This window comes from Nelumbo lutea, chromosome 6 (assembly GCF_056320005.1).
Source record: "Nelumbo lutea isolate HS-2025 chromosome 6, American lotus-T2T, whole genome shotgun sequence".
Lineage (NCBI taxonomy): Eukaryota > Viridiplantae > Streptophyta > Magnoliopsida > Proteales > Nelumbonaceae > Nelumbo > Nelumbo lutea.
Genome location: NC_142689.1, coordinates 61,980,288 through 62,000,496, shown reverse-complemented (window position 1 = coordinate 62,000,496; position 20,209 = coordinate 61,980,288). Strand labels below are relative to the sequence as shown.

The following is a 20,209-nucleotide window of genomic DNA, read 5'->3' as shown; positions in this document are numbered from 1 at the left end:
GTCGTAACCACCGAATTGTGATGAGAGTCATTCTTCAATCACTACACAGACAATATGTAGGGTGAATTATGAACAGAGTTTGGTCATAGGTCTAATTCTAATGGCAGCTTCAATTGAATGGGCGTGGGTAGGCAGGCGAGTGTGAGTCCATAATCCATTAATATTCCTCAAGAACCCACCATTATGTTTTAGGTAAATTCCATCTCTATTATTCCTCAGTTGAACGGTATTTTCGTAAATTCCTCGTTTTAATTTGTCCTTCATTGGACTTGAATCCGATTTAAATTACATACTTCAGATTTAATTAAGGAGATAGATGTTTTTTTTTTTTTTTTAAAGAATTGCTTTTCTGTGGTCGACAAATGTTGAATGATCAAAATCTTAATCCCATCATACTAGATTTGGCAAAATGTAGGGTACATAGAACCATAATCTGTGGTGGATGCAACGTTGAAAATATCCGTACAGAGCGATACGTCGGTAGCATGTATCGGCCTTATCCGTACTGTTTAGTTGGAGGTGCATCTTTCTAAGTGCAAAAAACAAGAAAAAAAAAAAGAAAAAATAAACTTTAAATTGAGTTTTTTACATCTCTTTAAGGTGCAGTATTTAGGAGACTACAGCCTGCACTAAAATACATGCCAAACAAAATCTATCAACGGTTTTTGATAAAAGAACAATTCAGGGATGAAACGAAACGATTTTCCAGGTCGATGGTATAACCGCACGATAGTTCAAAAACCTTGGTTAGAACTTGTGACATGTGACAAGGCACCGATTGGGTGTATAAAAAGAAAAGAAAAAAAAGAAGTGATAATGAATGAATGTAAGAGAAGCATCGGCATCATTACAATTTGCAAGTGTGGAATCGGGCCAGGGGGGTATAACTCAAAGCTTGTAATAGATTGTTTTCAAAGCATCATGGATACTCCATAGTGTCTAAGCATCCAAAGTCTCTTAATCAATACATGGAATTGGAATATCGCCAAGGAAATTGGAATTAAGCATCCTAAGAGAAGGAAAAGCACAGCTTAACAGAGAACTCACCAACTGACCCACCATCAGTTGGTTAACAGATTCGCCTCTTAGTTGGCTTTAAAATGTGGGCCCATGAGTTGGGCCTTGGGCCTTGCCTTCTCTGATTCACTCCATGTGCAAGGCCAAGGCCACTCCCGTCCCACCGATGACTTTTGTGAGTCAAATATTTCGGATCACCTGCCCAGTTCGGCAGCTCATAGCTTGAGGGCTTCTTACACATGTAATAAAATTCCGTGGAAAAGGGTATTTTGGTCTCCGCAATAAAATTCCTAGGCATGTATTTTACGTTTCAACTTCTCCTTTTAGAATAGCAGGGAGGACTGGTGTGGTGTTGAAACTTGAAGCAGGATGCTCCCTGCTTTTCTTTTCTCGTCTTTTCTTCGTTTGGTCGAACCCTATATCTACGCGTTGCAGTTGCAGAGAGAAATAGAGAGAGGTTGAAGAAGAACGCCAGGGTTTCACTCTGTTTGAGGTCGTTTTCTCCTGTCGATTTCCTTGAAATTTCGAAGAATTTTCTGAATCGTTCAAGCAAAAGCAGAGCAGAGTTAAGGTGACCAGAGGAGATTTGTGCAGCAGTTGCTTTCTGAATGGAACTTTCTTCTATGCGCACAACTGAGAGGCATATGATCGCCTCGTCAACATCAGCCAGCATTGTTATGTTTCCAAATTTATGGCAGAAAATCAAGTTTTTTTGTTTCTTTTACTTGCAGCATACAGGGGAAGAGAGAATTTTCTTCTAATTTAATATCCAAAGGCCAAATCTTTTTGCCTTTTCGGCTGATCTAATTCTGAGGAGGCTCTCTTCTTTGAAGTTGAGATCTTTAAGCTTCCAAAGGGGAAACAAAACCAATGAAATTTCCTATGCTTCTGCTTGACATTCAACCATTCCACAGATTACTGTTTGTTTCAATTCAATTTGTCTGATACTGAAGATGATTTTTCACCACCAAAATCCTGTCCTCTACTTGGTGATTTGCCTTCTCCCTTTAATAGCCACTCAACCCTTGCCTCGCTGCAACCAAACTTGTGGCTTCCGCGGCAGAGAGAAGCGATTTCCCTATCCGTTTGGATTCTCCGATGGATGTCCAATACGTCTTAATTGCAGCAGAGGCGTTGCTTTCATCGGCCAATTTCGAGTCGAAAACGTCACTACAGACAGCATCTCCATCAACTTACCGGCAAGATGCAACCGTCCTATCCAGGACCTGAGGCAGCTCTTCAATGGGACCTTCGCACTAACGAAGCAAAATGGGTTATTGTTAGAGAACTGTAGCTCGCTGGTTAGCATGTGCACGATACCGACGACGCTGTTGGACAATCATTTCGAGTTGCAGGATTGCGATGGTAGAGAAAGAAATTTAAGCTGTTTTGCCAAAGAAGACATGGACTTCATGACATTTAATGACCTAAAACGGGCCAACTGCAAATTTTTATTCTCGTCGATCGCCGTAGATTCGAATAAGAACTCGTCGCTTTCGCTGGAGTTTCAGACGGTTCAGCTCGGATGGTGGTTAGAGGAGTGCAATTGTTCTTTGAATGCGAATAACAAGATCGTCCAACTGCGGAATAATGGGACTGGATGTCTTTGCCATTGCAAGGACGGATTTGAAGGAGACGGTTTCCAAGCCGGTTCTGGTTGCCGTAGAGGTAATTCTCTGTCGCCGCCTTGCCGGACTTTTTTTTTTAATCTATTTATCAAATTATTATGGAAAAATTAGTTATGAAAAGTACACTAGTCCACGCTATTTTTCTTGGTTGTTTGGTTTAAGTCCTTTTAGAGATAACCATCTCTGGCTTCTTATATTCCTTTAACCCAAAAAACGAAAATAATAAAAGCATTTTCAATAAAGGAAAAAACTTAAAAACAATTAGTATAATAATCGCTTTGGCCACCGATTTCTGGGTGAATGGTTCAACTGTTTGGTTCGAATAGATGGTTTATTCCAATTTTAAAAATTAAAAAAATAAATAAAATAAAAAACGATTAAAAACTATTGTATAAGTCAAATGGATCAACAATTTGAATGTCAGGGTCAGCCGGTCGATGAACAAGTCAATGGTTTTTGCTAAGAAACGGGTTAAGGGTGAGATGAAACTAATTGCTTAAACGGATTTAAGGCCAAATGGTTTAACCTTATGGGTCAATGACAGTTCAAAAATCATAAACAAAAATATAGAGGTATGGAATTGGAATCCCATATTGGCATTACTATTAGAATGATCTTCTCCCATTTGGGGGAATGGCATTTTTTCTCTCACCTTTTAAAATGAAATCCCATTTCAACTTATTCCACTTTTTGTCTAACCGGGTACAAAAGACTAGTAGTTAGGTTTATATTTTTGTTCTTAGACTAGAGGTTAAAAGTGGAAAATTCAATGCTGTGCCAGTAGAGTCAATTCTAAGCAATGAATTGTGATCGCGACGACCATCCATGATTTGGACGGTAATCGTAGACTATAATTAACATGGACAAAGAAAAAGCATGATCTTTATTTGATTTATTTGACCAAAGGATGTACGTTGCTGAGTTTTTCTAAGGAAGAGGAAATTGGAGAACAGAGAGGAGGGTGATTTTTGTCCGTAGACTCTGTAGTCTGGTGACAAGGTTTATTATTTTTCTTTTAAATGATTGGGTAAAATATAAAAACGTTAGGTTTATTTTAAATACCCATTCTATACTTTTATAAATTATTTTACACACAAAATTACTGAAACATATATTTTTGTTGAATTAAAATAGGATTATTTTAATAATTTTGTATGTAAAATAATTTATAAAAAGACAATAGATATTTAAAAAAAACTGGTGCATCATTCTAATGTTTTTTATCTGGGAGGGTGGCCGAAAGAAAACTTTTGTTAAGTTTATGAAAAATTTATAGGAGTTATTTGTTAAAATAAAACTATAAGAAAAGTATGAATGTCAGAAATTTTAGGAGAGGTTTTTGTATTTTACCCTAAATAATTTTATATTCGTATTTTGATTCGGTGGAAAATTTGATATACTAAATTACGGAATATCCTCTCTAACTTCTTTTTCATGGTAGCCACTTCATCAATTTGGTCGTTACGGTGAGAAAGCATTTGGTCAATGGCAACTGCGGTTGTACGCCTTAAAAAAAAGAAGTTTTTGCTGTTCTGAGTCTTTTGACCCAAAGTCAAACTATCACCTAGACACCTGTAAATGGTTTTGCTGGGACTCTCCATCGGCTAGTGATGTGTCTGAATTCCACGTTCTAGAAATTAGACGTATTCAATGGTAATCATGTTGATTAGGGGAGAGGAAATGGATGGATTTTACCTGAAATCAAATGAAATTGACATCGAATCAGCCTTAAATTCATCCTGCCCAATCTGTTACGAGACGGGGTGTGGTTTCAAATTCTTAGAACTGACCTCTGTTTAGGCTAGTTTGAAGTTCTAGGGGGCTTGCCCTATCTAAACTGACTCGAAGAATTTGCTTTGATTGACGTTAACGAAACCAATCTTAGAAGCAAATTTGTTTTACAAAAAACCCTAAAATACTTTGAAAATGTAAAGATTTGAACCTGAACATTTATGGTTACAAATACCATAGTTTCACTTACTATCGAGTCACTTATGTGTTTTTGATGATATTTCTTTAATTTAATAATTACATTAAATAATTAATGTAAAAGTAATATTTACAAAATGTTAATTATATGATAAATTTTGAATAATAATAATAATAATAATAATAAACCAAATCTTCTATGGTAGTTTCTAGGGACGTTTGAACTTCTAACACAACCTCAATTATCAAGGTTCAATTCAATCACTGCTTTTATCCCGAGTACTAACCAGGTTTTTCACTTATTGTTTCTTCTAAGCAGCTACTTCCAATTGCAATCCTTCAAAATACATGAAGGGTCGTTGTGGAGGAACCACCAGAGTCGGCGTTTTAATCGGAGGTACCTAACATTCTCTTTACCCTTTTCTTCTTTTTCCAGCTGAAGGAATGAAAATGAACAAAATTCAATAGGTACATGATTGTTAGACTGAAGTATTTGCTAAATCAAATAGCACAAGTAATAACGAGAAATGCGTTGAGTGAGTTGGAGTATTTATTGACATTAGGGATGGCAACGGGTGGGTTTGGGGAGGGTTCTGTAAATTCTAGATTCTATCTGTCTTCCTAAATCTCTCAATCCATATTCACCCCAAAACTTGTAGGGGGTTGAATTTTAAGAATCCAAACCCTTTTCATACAGGAAAATGCAAAAGTCTCCCCAACCCTACCCTCTCCACATACCAAGGTAGGGTAGGTTGGGTTTAGAACCCATATATAATTTCCTATTATTTCTTGTTATATATAAACAATAAATAAGTAAGATGACACAAACAAACAACACAATTTTGAATTATTTGATTAAAATATTAAAAAAATACATAAATGATCAATTATCCTGCACATAAAATTTAAAATATTATTAAATGGGAAGATTCCATTTTAGTACCCTAAACTTTGGGGTTATTGTCAAGTTAGTACCCAAACTTTCAAATATGTCACTGTAGTACCTAAACTTTCAAAAAATGTCAAATTGATCCCTACCTTGTTAATTATCTATTAAAAATATCAAAACTACCCTTCTATTCATTGTCTGTCAATTAACGAGGGTTGGGCTGAGACTGTGTGTAGACTTAAACGGGGTGAGGGAGAGGGGGTGTTTTGTGGGAGAGGCGCAGGAGGGTAAGGTGTGCGAATCAACTTTACAGAGGTGGCTACCACTTTCAGGCTACGGGTAGAGTATGGTGCTTTTTAGATTTCCTACTGGAGGCATGCTTTTATTGATGCTAGACTAGCTAAAAAGAGGTGGAGGCCATTAGGCTTGCAGGATAGAGCCCCTGTGTAATGGTGTAAATATCGTCCCCAGAGTTGGAAAGAGGCAAAGTATTGGACGGTTTCCAAAGGTGGAAGGTCTGCTGCTTCGGCGTGTTTTTACATGCCTGGAGTTGGAGGACATTTAAAGAATTAGGGGATAAGCTTGTGGGGCTTCATAGATGTAGCGTAGGAATATCTACAATGGAAAAGAGTTGAAGCAGTGAGGATGTTGGTAGTCTGAGCTCATGCTCCTTCGAACTTGCTGAAGTCGATTTCGGTCCGAGTTCTAGGTAAGGATATGATTTTGTAGTCAGGGTATTGATGGAGGGTCCAGAAATGGTAGCAGTGGATTCTTTAAGGGGATACAAGATGGTAGCTATGGACTGATCTAAGGCTGTGGAGAATCAGAAGGCAAAGACAATATCTCCGATGGAGGTTTCAACTTTATAGTTTCCAAGGAGGCAGACAAGAGATTAGATCCTGGCAAACGTCAAAGGAATTTGGGAGTTCTTGTGAGTAGGGGAAGCCAGAGGAGGAGGAGAATGCATTTCGTGCTCGCATAATAGAGAAGCTGGAATTGAAAATAAGATCAAGGTGGCGAACATGTTGGGAGTTGGGACTTTGCTTTGTGGGCGGAGACGACTCCGATAGAAAGGCAATTGGGAGGTTCGAGAGGGAGAGCAAAGAAGAAAGAAGAGCTGAACGATCAAGATCAGACCTGGAGTTAGAAGAGGCTGAGAACTTATTCACTCTAGATAAAGCAAACAAAGCTTTCTAAGTTGGGGGGTTGCGGTTGCCTCCTGGAAGCTAAACATTGAGAAGCTTAATGTGGATTTTGCGGTCAATAAGGTGGATAAGGAAAGTAGAGGTGAGAAGAAGAGATCATCCAAGGGCAAGGGCAGAAAGGGAAGAAGAGGTGGAGCCAAACCAGGCTTATGACTTTTTATTTTCATCCGTGAAAGCCTACTCTTGGGGTGACATTGGAAGGAATAGGCTATGCCAGGGTGTGGCTTGGTTGGATGAGGGTCCGGATGTAGTAGGCATGTTAGATAAGCATAACGAGTGATCATGTAATAGCTGTGTGACATATGTCTCAGTTAATGTACCTTTCATCCAAATGTTTTTGCTCCGTTAGATAGAAATTATCTATTATTTCATTATCTTTGTCAAAATAATTAAATATAAAAATAATGAAAAAATAAAAGTTAAATGTGTTGGGAGTTGGGATTCATTTACATTTTTCTTTTTTATTGTTTTTTATTTTTAATTATTTTGACAAAGATAATAAAATAATGGATAATTTATCTAACGGAGCAAAAATGTTTGGATGAAAGGCACATTAGCTACGACATGTGTCACACAGCTATTATGTGCTCACTCATTGTGCTTACCTAACGTGCCTACTACATCCGGACCCGTTGGATGATGGTTGAGCTTTTTGTTTTTTGGGAGGTTTAGTCTCAAGGTAGAAGACAATGAACAATGTCTTCTTTTGAAGGGTAGTTTTGACATTTTCAATAGATAATTGATGGTTGGTTAACGGTAGGGACCAACTTGACACTTTTTTAAAGTTTAGGTACTACAGTGACACATTTGAAAGTTTGGGTACTAACTTGACACTACCCCCAAAGTTCAGGGTACTAAAGTGGAATTTTCCTTTATTAAATTCAACACCTAATACATAAAATATATATATGCTTTTTAACAATATGTGGGTTGGGGAGGGTCAGGTTTAGTCTAAAACCGTACCCCACATGTATCTGTACGAGTTGTAGAAAAGAAATCTGAAAACTGCATAAAGGCAACAGATTAATATCTTTTGGCTCATCACCGTCCAGAAGCCAACAACCATCTAATTTTCAGATCACCCGTATTTGGATCTTTGGATCGGATTAGATAATAGGATCTGATCAGAAATCAGATTGGAATTGGATCACCTCTTATTTGATCTGAGAAGATCCGATCCGATATATATTATATATTTACAAATATATATAATACATATATATGTTATTCATTTATTTATAAATATATTTTTTATATTATATTTATATAAATTTGTTATATTATTTTCTTATAAAAAACATGTATGCATATGATGAAAATAATTAAAGAATACTTGTATTTTTTGTTTTTACTTTATTTAAATTAGTATATTTTATTTTTTTTTAATATATATTTTTTAATTTTTAAAGAAAATAAGTCGGATCGGATCAGATTTGAAGATCTGACTTACCGACAAGATTCAAATTCAAACCAAGTCCTATCAGATCTGATCTGATCGGATCTGACATGAATAATGTTGGATTAATTGGATTCAAATATATCCTTATTCGAATCTGATCCAATCCGTTTGCATCCCTTGTCAAAGAACCGGTTTTGGGTTAGGACTCTGTCTAAATCAGTATTAATTTGGACGGATTGGATGGACCAATAAGACATATTCAATTGGACGAATCCAGACTTAATGGTCTAAAGTGTTTATTAGATTGGATTGGACCTGGTCCATCCATAATGAATTTATATTGGATTGAGTTGGATTGAACCGACATCCGATCCATTGATAAAAAATAAGAATATAGGTGTTAATAGACCTGACTTGAGTTGGAACTAATCTAAATTAAAACCAATTTTAACAGATTGACCGGTCTAAACATTGAATTATTTGGACTGATCCAAAATTATCCAAAGCATTCATTGGATTGGAGTGTACCTGGTCCATATTCTGTAATGGCTTCATACTGGACCGGATTGGATTGGACCAGGCCTGATCCAATTTACACCCCTAAATATATAAAAACAAGGCGTATAATCTAAGTCAAACAGGCTTTATACCATCTCAATAAACCATTCAACCTTAAAAGCTTAAGTTTTTTTTTATTCTCTAACACCCCTAATAGAACATATGTAGACACGCCAGCCCTACTTCCTTTTCTACTTCCATCGCTGCCGGCCTGCCCCCTGCTTAATTGGGGTTGCAGCAAGATGTACACTGGGAGTCTGAATCTGAATCTAGTAGACACAACATTCTGTGCATGATTGATTTTAACATTTGTTATAAACAACGAGATCTGAATCTTAACTCTTAATTAAGTGTACCTTCATGATTTTAATTCCAAAATATGATTTACTTCTGTTGTCAGGTATCATTGCTGGAGCTTCTCTGGTGGCTGGATTAGTTCTTCTCTGCTATTTCGTCCAACGGCGATCGACTTCGTTGAAAACCAGAAAGAGAACACAACGCCTCCTATCCGAAGCGGCCGGTGTTTGCAGTGTTCCTTTTTATCCCTACAAGGAAATTGAGAGAGCCACAAGTGGCTTTTCCGACAAACAAAGGCTGGGAACTGGAGCCTACGGAACAGTGTACGCAGGAAAGCTCCACAGCGATGAGTGGGTGGCCATCAAAAAGATCAGACACCGAGACAATGATGGCATGGAGCAAGTCATGAATGAGATCAAGCTACTCTCATCTGTAAGCCACCCACATCTAGTCCGCCTCTTAGGTTGCTGTATAGAGAGGGGTGAACAGATCCTTGTATATGAATTCATGCCGAATGGAACTCTCTCAGAGCATCTACAGAGGGAGAGAGGCAATGGCCTCCCTTGGACAATTCGCCTCACCATTGCATGTGAAACCGCTCACGCTATCGCCCATCTCCACTCCGCCATCAACCCACCCATATATCACAGAGACATAAAATCCAGCAATATTCTTTTAGGTTACAACTTCAACTCTAAAGTTGCAGATTTTGGTCTATCTAGACTTGGTTTGATGGAGTCATCCCACATCTCAACTGCCCCACAAGGGACTCCAGGATATGTTGATCCACAATATCACCAGAACTTTCATCTCTCTGATAAAAGTGATGTTTACAGTTTTGGAGTAGTTCTAGTGGAGATCATAACAGCACTCAAGGTGGTGGACTTCTCTAGACCCCACAATGAAGTGAATTTGGCTGCTCTTGCTGTAGACAAAATTGGTAAGGGATGCGTGGATGAGATTATAGATCCATTCCTTGAGCCACACAGAGATGCTTGGACCCTTTCTTCTGTGCATAAGGTGGCGGAGCTGGCATTCAGATGCCTTGCATTTCATAGAGACATGAGGCCCTCTATGAAGGAAGTGGCAACTGAGCTAGAAAACATCAGGCTTAGTAGATGGATAACTATGGAGGAAAACATCTGCATGGAGTCATCGTCTGTCTTGTCATCCTCATGTTCATCATCGTCATCTAATATGAGTGAGAAGTCACACTCACACGAAACTGTTGACAAGAAGGTGGGATTAGAGAATCAGAGATCGGTTGTGCCGCAGAGAGGTGAATTTGTAATTTCAACGGAGATGAAGGATAGTTATTCACCTGTTTCGGTGCAGGATCCTTGGTTCAGTGAACAAAGCTCTCCTTCAAGTAGTAGTTTATTGGGTAATGCAATACAATGAACTGAAGGGTGTCGTTGTGGGTTCTTGATGGGTAGTGGGTACTGAGAAAGGAAGATACAGCGACTAATCCTAGATATGAATTAAACATGTGTTAAAAATAACAATTAATGTAAAGGGAATGTGCTAAATATTTATCCCTCAGTTTACATTTCTTAATCTTAACCATCTGTTTTTCTCAATTATTTTTGAAGGTTTAAATGGACTATTTTCACCATCTAAACAACAACCGCACACTTAGGATTGTAACACTGTAAAATATAATGAAAAAAATACCCAAAATATTAACATCAAAATTAAATGGGTGTTCTTTTTCTGGATTTTGAGAAGGGAAAGTTGGTCAATGGTCCCCATACACCACCCCATGTTTATCGCAGCCACACATGGAGAATATCTCATCCTCGGCATGGTATTATGCAGGGGGAGATGTTCCCAATTCACGGGGGGTGGTGTATTGTGGGTAGGTGTGGGCATGAGATCCGGAGTCGAATTATAGTTAATTTAGGAGAAAGTGGGGGAGGTAGTTTAGGAGAAATTTTAGGAGAGGATATTACTTAGGTTATTAAGAACGAGAGAGAGAGAGAGAGAGAGAGAGAGAGAGATTTTAGGTAATTTTTTTATGGGGAAGGAGAACATCACATTGGTTGTTTCAAAAATGACATAGAATAAAAAGAAAAAAATTCAAAAAAATGAGAAAATTTCTAGATTACTGTGTTTTAGTATAAACTAGCAGGGATTATTAAGCAAAAACTAAATAATAGAAAGGGTCATTTATTAAAATACCCTTATGGTTTCATGGATTCACTAAAATCTACCCTATATTTAGCATTTTACTAAAACGCCACTTATAATTTGCAACGGATTTAATCAATCTTCCATTAGATGACAATGTTGACCCTAATGCTCATTTAAATAAATTTAATTGAAAGAAGATAAAAATCAATGTACTGTTTTTGCCCTTAATAAGACACAGGCAACCACTCTATTGGCTATATTTGGTCAATTTTGTTTTATGTACAAAAAAAGTGTTAAGCGTATTTTTGGAATAAAAACCATGGGCCTAATGGCAAAACAAACACTCTTTAATGAAAGGTTGATTAAGTAAATAAGTTGTAAAATATATGGGATGTTTTAGTAAAATGAAAACTATAAGGTAGGTTTAAGTAAATATGTAAAACTATAAGGTGTGTTCTACTAAATTAATGACCCTAATAAAAACATAAAAGAGTAGAGTTCACATCTACGCCCCACAACGTCCCGTAACATATTTCCCCCGTGTATTAAGAACATCTCCCGATGATTTTCTAGTATTATAGGTCGGCTTTGGTTCAAAAATTTCCCAATCAACTGAGTTAGATCGGTTTCACTTTGGCCATTTGTAAACTGACCAAAATGGAACAACTTAACCATGGATATATATATTAATATTTTATATTTTAAATATAATTTTTAATATGGAAAAGTGGGAAATTTCCCATATTTCTTAGTCTAAAATGTTTTATATCATAAATCCAATTTTTAAATTTATTTTTTAATAATTGCACTGTAATAATTTTTAAAATTAAATTAATTTTTTAAGTTTTAATCTTTTGAACCAACTAACCAAACATAAAAATTGACCCAAACCAATATAACTTGAGTGGGTCGGTTTTCACAAAAGGTCAGTCGGCTTCAATTGACCAACTCCCCAACTTGACCAGGTCAATTTGGTTGGCCAAATACCCTACAACCGAACAAAACCAACTCATCAACACTCATAATTTCAACTAAATTAGTAGTCTCATCTTTGATAAATAACAATAGTTTAATCTCCAATAATTATTGAAAATTTATAGCAAAAATACATTATTATTGAAAATATATTGACAATGAAAAAATAATAATTACAAAAATACAATAAGTACTTAAAATATGTTAACTTAATCAATAAATAGTATAATCTCAAATAATAGTTTAATCTATTATAAATATTAATCAATAACAAAAATACAATAAATTAAATTTAAAAATTTCAATAATAATAGTTTAATCTCCAATAATTATAGAAAGTTTTCTGTTAAATAACAAAATGAAATAAATTTATACATAATCATTGAAAATACATTTATCACAAAAAATAATAAATAATTACTGAAATACAATAAACATTAATTTTAGCATATATAATTATATAATAAATACATATTAAGAGTTTAAATTATTATTAATAAATATTAGTTTTTTAAACTTATTTTCTCAAATTATTACTTGATATAAGTGAAATTAGTTATTTTAAAACATTAAATTATTATTAAATTCAATATTATGTTATAATTATTTTTTATTTTTCAGAATTTTTAAACTTATTACATAATTTCTTTATTTTAACTATTTAAAATCTACTTATGTTAAATATTTAGTTATTTAAATACTTAAATAATATGTAAAATATTTAAATTTAAATATATTAATTATTCATAAAATCATAATTTATACTATTATTACATAATTTAATTATTAATTTTATAATATATTAAATTATTATTAATTTCAATATTATGTTATAATTGTTTTTCTACTTTGAAGAAATTTTTTAAATTCATTACATAATTTCATTAATTTAACTATTTAAAATCTAGTTATTATAAATATGTAGTGATTTAAATATTTAAAAAATCTATAAAATACTTATTTTTTGGTTATTTTAAGTTTATTTATTTAAGGCTATTACATATTATTATTTGAAAAACATTTAAATTGATAATCCAGAAAAAAAAAACAATTTAAATTGTTAGTACATAATTTCGTGATATATTTTGTAAAAATGTAAAATTTTTATTGTGTTTTTAAGAAATATTTTAAAGTTATTATATAATTTTGTTAAAATATTTTTAAATAATTCTTAAAATTCTTATTTGAATTAGAGATAATTTAGGAGAGAAACTCCCTACCAAATTAGAGATAATTTTGGAGATAAATAGAAATTAGAGATAATTTAGAAGATGAATAGGAATTAGAGATAATTTTGGAGAAAGTGGGGGAAGGTAGTTTAGGAGAAATTTTAGGAAAAGGGATTATTTAAGTTATTGGAAAAGTGTATCTCATTGGTTGTTTCAAAAATGACATGGAATAAAAAAAAATCAATAATAGGAGAAAATTTCTTTAGTGCCTTTATTTAATATATATATATATATATAAAATAATGGGGACCCGTGTGATGCACGAGCTTTGTTAAAAGAACTTAAGGCAAAAAGAGTTAGGGGTGTAGCTTGAGTAGGCCTAATTTGAGCCTGGTCCAATTCAACTAAAGATTTTGCATAGGTTGGGCTTGAGTTTTCAGCCTCAAGTTGGGTTGAGGCCAAAAAATTCAAGCCTAACCTAAATTCAAGTCGGCCTTGGGTTGAGGCTTTGGGTAGCCTGAGCCCAATTCGACTAATTAATTTGAGTCCGCCTAACATTTTGTGATATATATATATTCTACATAGAAATTGGGCTACAAAGCTCAACACGTCCAATCTTAAGCCCAGCTCAAGATGTTGGGTTAAAGCTCGAGTTAGGCCAAGGTTGATAAGAAAAAGTCACTAGTAATTTTCACTAATTACTAATAATTTACTAATATATAACAAAAATAGGATGGCAATAATTACTGATAATTTACTAACCTAGGGTCGAGTTTACCAACTTAGAATAGTAATATTTTATGGTATTTTTTAATTATTCACAAAAATAGCTAATAATTATTTTTAAATTTTATAACTAATCATTAAAAATATTAATAAATTTATAATTATGATTAATAATTCTCAATTATGAATTAATAAATTTTATAATTCTTAATTTATAAAAACATTGCCATATATAGATATATTACTACTATTAATAGTAATCATAGTTAATTTAATAATCAATTTAATTATTCATGGAATAATAATTATTTTTTAAATTTTGACATTAATAAAACAATTAGTTATTATTGGTAATTAATTAATTAATTTGTTGGTAATATATCACCAATGAATTAATAATGAATTATTAATATATTACTAATATTTATTACTAAAAATAGTAATATATTTTGGTATTAAATTTTGAAAAATTTTAATAAATCATGGATATAAATAATAGGGTTTAACGTTTAAGTGAATTTTGTAATTTTTTAATTAATCCTGAAAATGATTAATGAATTTTGGTAAATTATTAGTAAATTATCAACAATATTAAGTGGTGTTCGGCATCGTGGAATGTCCATGATGTCCATGAGATATTGCGTTTCATTCCACGCAACACTTGTTTAGCATGTTCAGTTCGCTTGTTGTGTAGACCAATTCACGCTATCTCATGGATTGGTCCACACCACGGGTCAAAATCTCGTTCACATGCTTTTTTTGTGGATCAAACCATGCAACCCCATAGCATTGGTCCTGTGTTTCGCATACTTATCCAAACTAACCCTAACCAGTTGCCACTGCTTTCTTTTGCGTCCGACCATCAGTGCTCATTCACTTGCTTCTGCAACTTCGACCATTGATGCACCAAACCACCGGCAGTAATTGCTCCTTCTCCGGCTTTTACAACTTCAACCATTTCTTTCGTTGGTGTTATTTTTCTGTACTGGTGTTTTTTTTTTTTTTCTGTACTCTATCTAACATATTCAAAGAACATGTTAGATATTCAACGAAAGAAAATACTCAACGAAAGAACATATTCAAGAAAAGTTGGTGTTAGATATTTTCTTTCGTTGCGTCAACCATTCTGAATATGTCACATGCCTGAATATTTTCTTTCGTTTAATATCTAACATATTCAAAGAACATGCCATAGATGCAAGATTCTTGATGATCTGTTTGAGGTATTTGCTTCTTTTTTAAAGCAAGTTTTTGGTGTATATTTTTTTTTTTCTGTATTTTTAACCACAGAAACTAAAGCTTTTGTTTGTATAATAACTATATATATAACTTTAAAACTGACCTGATTTAATGGAACTTGACTTCAGGAGGGGGATGGTAGCAACCTCCTTCAGAATGTAATGCCATACACAAGGTCTAGCATGAAAAGTTTGATTTTCCCTGGCTGAGCAAGGGTGTACTGGCATCCTCCTTCAATATCTTTCTTGTTGATGCATGCCAAGAAGACAAGAATTATTGTTTGATCATCTGTTGAAAACAACTTAACCTTCTTCATGTGCCTGAACATGTATCGGCTTGAAGGCTGGAAATTGTGCTTGAAAAGAGAGAATTATGAGGGGGTAGGAATGAAGATGAATCCAAAAATTGCCTTTTATTTGTTCAGGAAGAGATAAGATATTCTAAGGGTTGGACCTTTGACGTGCTTAGCCTATGAGCTCTCTAAAGTACAAGAACATGATGCATTGTTGTGCTGATGCATTCTATTATTGGGACAGGTGGATGAATCCATTGACCACCTGTACATTCATTATCCAGCTGCCTTAAAAATCTGGCTTCACTTTATTAAAGTTAGTGGGGCTAGTTGGGTGATGCCAGGCTCGGTAAAGGATGTGCCCTTCAGTTAGTGCCTCCCAGGTGTGCTCTATAGTTGGTGCCTCCCAGGTCTTTCCAAGTTTGCCTTTTGAAGTCAATTCCTATTGTGGTGATTGGATTTATTTGGCGGGAAAGTAACAATACACTGTTCAATAACAAAAGGAAAAGCTCTAATGAGTTGATTAACCTTACTGTTGATAGATTGGGTTCCTGGGTTTCAGTTGTAAATTACTTCAGAAATCAGAATGTGTTCTTGATTCTCAACTCTTTAAGTTTATAGGAGTTACGATTTTCTTTTCCCAGATGGGATTGGCTTTTGCTTCCCCACACGAGTAGTGTATGTTGTATCTTTAAAAGCTTCCCTACCCAAGTGTATAGAAAAAAAAAAAAAGCGGGGTGGGGGGGTGAGGGGTCAGCTTCTACATTTGAAGATGTGTTTATGTTGGATCTATAATATTTCTTCGTACATTTGAAGAAGGTTAACACATTTTCTTCAACTTTCTGATTTAAATGGCTGAAGCTGCATGACTGAAGGGCATGGTCTTTAGCTGTGGTTTTAGCATTGCTTTATAGGTAGATATAGGAAGCCCATGAATGGAGAGCTATGCATAAGTTTCTGATACTGTATGATGTACGTGAATTGCATGTGTTGCATAGACTCCTAAAGAGAAGATGTGCTTATGTTGGACATATTGGATTCTAGAATTAAAAAAAAGAACACATTAAAAATTCTGAAATTTTATGTATTTTGAGGGGTACTTGCAGTTTCCTTTTTTTGTGGGAGCTATTAGCACCTCAAATAGATCATGAACCAACACAGTTTTGGATTGCATTGATTTCACTCACTTTGAGTGATTCAATGAATTGTATTTATAATTTGTTACAAGAGATAGACAGTTTACATGGAGAGAAACTCTCTCTTGGATAAGATACAACAGATGATAAAGATAATGATAGATAAGGATAAACATGAATTGAAAATTTAAACTCCAAGGGATTGCCACCATGTGTTATGGGATAGGATGCTCAACACCCCCTTCAAGCTAATGGTGAGAGAGACCACCCGAAGTTTGGATCTAAGAGCAGAAAACCGAGGAGAGCTCAAAGCCTTGGTGAAGATATCTGCTACTTGATCAGTAGTAGAAATGTAATGAACATGTAGATTCCTTGAAGCAACAAGATCACGCACAAAGTGGAAGTCAATTTCAATGTGCTTGGTGCATGCATGAAAAACTGACTTAGCAGCTAGGTAGGTAGCACTGATGTTGTCACACCACAGTGTGGGTGAAAGAAATGCCAAGTTCGGTGAGGAGAGAGCGTAGCCAAATAACTTCAGAGGTAGCAATGGCTAAGCTGCGATATTCTGCTTCTGTGCTGGAACGAGAAACCGTGAAATGCTTCTTGGAGGACCAAGAGACAATGTTGTCTCCAAGATAAATACAAAACCCGCCATGAGAGTGACGGTCATCCGGGCAACCAGTCCAATCCGAGTCAGAGAAGACATGTAAATGAGTGGACTTTGAAGAGGTGATAGTGAGTCCATAATCAACTATGGCCTTCAAGTAGCGAAGAATGCACTTCACAAGGGCCCAATGAGAAGTGGTCGGTGCATGCATGAATTGATAGGCTTTGTTGACCACAAAGGATAGGTCGGGGTGTGTCATCAGTAAGTATTGAAGAGTACCGACGACCTTTCGGTAATATGAAGGATGAGGCAGTGGATCACCATCAGATTTGGAGAGAACAGTTGTTGTTGACAGTGGAGTCTTGATTGGTTTGGCGCCATCAAGTGAAAGATCCCGCAACAGATCAGTAATGTATTTGTGTTGGGATAAAAATAGGCCAGAGTTGGTACGAATGTCATCAATGCCAAGGAAATAGTGAAGAGGTCCAAGTTCCTTCACAGCAAAGTGAGATCATATGTTCTATAAGAGATTGGAGATATGAGAGTTGTAGGATCCGGTGGCCAAAATATTGTCAACATAAACGAGAACATACGTCACAATAGCATCCTTAGTATAGACAAATAGAGATGAGTCCGATTTGGAACTAGTGAAATTCAGAAAAAGAAGAAATTGACGCAGTTTAGAGTACCAAGCCCGAGGGGCTTGTTTAAGCCCATATAGTGATTTTTGTAGACGACAGACATGAGTTGGGTGCTGTGAGACAACGAACCCTAGGAGCTAAACCATGTAAACCTCCTCAGAAAGATCACCATGGAGGAATGCATTTTGTACGTCCAGTTGATGAATCGGCTAAGATCGAGAGACAAAAATGCTAAGAATAACTCGATTTGGCCACAAGGCGGGTCTTAAATCTGTCAATGGAGCCATCGGGTTTCCTTTTGATGCAAAAAAAACCCACTTGCACCTAGTAATGTTTGAATGCGGTTTAGGAGCCACAAGTTCCTAGGTGCCATTGCAAAGGAGTGCATCCAATTTATCATGCATAGCAGCTCGCAACTGTGGATGATGATTAGCTTTAGTGAAACAAGATGGTTCAAGAGAGTACTTCTTGTTGGGCCGAGATATGCCATGCTTGCTGCAGGTTACCATGAGATGAACATTGCTGATGGGAACAGAGGGTTTTGATGGGATTTGCGCAATATTAGCAAGGGGCTGTGTAGATGGCAACACAACAGAGGTGGAGGGACTGGATGGGCTATCAATTGAGTTAGCGGGCCCAGGTGAGGTGGCAGCAGGTGCAGCAGGGAAAGTGTCAGCCCCGTGGATTAGATTGATGGCTCTCAGCTGAGGGAGTGATGGATGCCAAAATAGGAGGAAAAGAGGTGCTGCCATGTTTTGTAGAGGACTGCTCATGCTGCGAAGAAGCACTCTTCTGGCAAAAGGGAAAGATTATTCATTGAAGATGACATGACATGAACAAGAAACATGGATGCCTTAGTGTGATGTTCCATTTTATAGGAGTTATAGGGATGAAGATGAGGAAAGTTTAAGCAGCCAAATGTTTTGAGAAAGAGATAATCCACAGGTTTGCCAAATAGTGTTGCAAACGGAGACTTTCTAGCAAGCACTCGAGAGGGTAGCCGATTCAACAAGAAGCAGACTGTTTCAAAGGCATCAAACCAGTAGCAACGTGGCATAGACGCATGGTGCATGAGATCTTGGGGTCTTTTGTCGCGAACGGCTGGAAGCCAAACAACATCTCTCCCTTTTTTACCTAGAATGTCGCATCGTGGCTCTCGATCACCAGGTCCCTCTTTGCCCTCCCATACTGAAATGGAACCGGTGGATCAATTCTCAACGCCTCGTACACCACCGACTTCATCAACGGCATCTGCTCCATTGCCGCCATCGTCACCTTCCCTCCGTTAGAGCGTATAGCGGACCTGACCTCTTCCGCCAGTTTCTCATGCAGAGCCGACCCAGCGCCACCGATATACTTGACCAAATTGGGGAACAGGATTTTCATTCCACCGAAGGAATTAAAGCATGTGGCGAAAAGGAGGTTATGGCAAGCCTCCTCCCTCTCGATTCCCATCTTCTTCGCTTCATCCAGGATCCGACCGGACGCCCCGTGGAAGAAATCGTAGAGCCTCTGGTAATCGGACTTGATGAGAATTGGCGGCAGACTGAAGGTATGAAGTAAGAGTTCCTCCAGAAGTTTCGGCAAGCCCAGAGTGAGAATTGGGCCTAGTTGGAAAAACACCCATTTAGCCACCAAGCTAGGCCCGTCTGTACCGAGTTTTGACTCGGGCGGGTTGGCCTCGTAGAACGCCCGCGCGAGGAAATTGAAGCAGGCCTGGTCGTTAAGGCCGCCGAAACCTTCTTTGCCCTTTGCGGCAATCTGGTTCTCCAGAGTCTCGAAAAGCTCAGTGAAAGCAGTATGGAACTCAGGAATGACCCTGTAGCGGGAAGACTGGAGCAGGAAGAAAAGAAGTTGCTTCAGCTTTGCATGTTGGCCCTAAACACGGTTGACTGGTAGCTGAGAACTCGAGAGCTGAAGTATTTGTCACGGCCTTGGTTATAGAAGTAATCGAGTCGGTCCTTTATTGGGCCTATAAAGGGCAGGCCATAGTCTCCTGGGATTTTTCTAAGCGGGAGCTTCGGCGCTGGCGATGCCGTTGGTGGAGGATCTGTTGTGGTAGTTAAAGGCACATCAGTCAAAGAAGCGACGATGGGACGGACGGATTAGCCGCGATGCGTTAGACGTTTGGTCCTGGCAGGTGATGGAAGTTGCAGAGAATGAAGGGAGGAAAGCATTTTAGCGTCGAACAGCCTGCTTTGATTGTGCAGAAGAAAAGTATTTTGGGAGGAAGAGGCCATGGAGGAAGCTGGTAAAGCCTGCAACGTTAATTGGGAGATTAACGCTTGACAGTGAGCTGAGTTGGTTAGTCTATTCATGCTTCTGCGGGATAATATATATATTGTGATATGAAGAGGTAGAGGAGG

The 20,209-nt window shown here is 36.6% G+C and overlaps 1 protein-coding gene and 1 pseudogene across 1 annotated transcript; one reads left to right on the top strand and one right to left on the bottom strand.

The window, feature by feature from the left end:
* The first annotated feature begins 319 nt into the window (after nt 1-319).
* LOC148849187 (wall-associated receptor kinase-like 14) lies at nt 320-10,505 on the top strand. Its single transcript, XM_088948298.1, has 3 exons — nt 320-2,685; nt 4,894-4,971; nt 9,026-10,505. The coding sequence occupies exons 1-3, from the start codon at nt 1,971-1,973 to the stop codon at nt 10,321-10,323; spliced, it is 2,091 nt and encodes a 696-aa protein (XP_088804424.1). The 5' UTR covers nt 320-1,970; the 3' UTR covers nt 10,324-10,505.
* A 7,257-nt stretch (nt 10,506-17,762) lies between these two features.
* Nucleotides 17,763-19,948, bottom strand: LOC148849186 (allene oxide synthase 1, chloroplastic pseudogene; annotated as a pseudogene).
* Between the last annotated feature and the right edge of the window lie 261 nt (nt 19,949-20,209).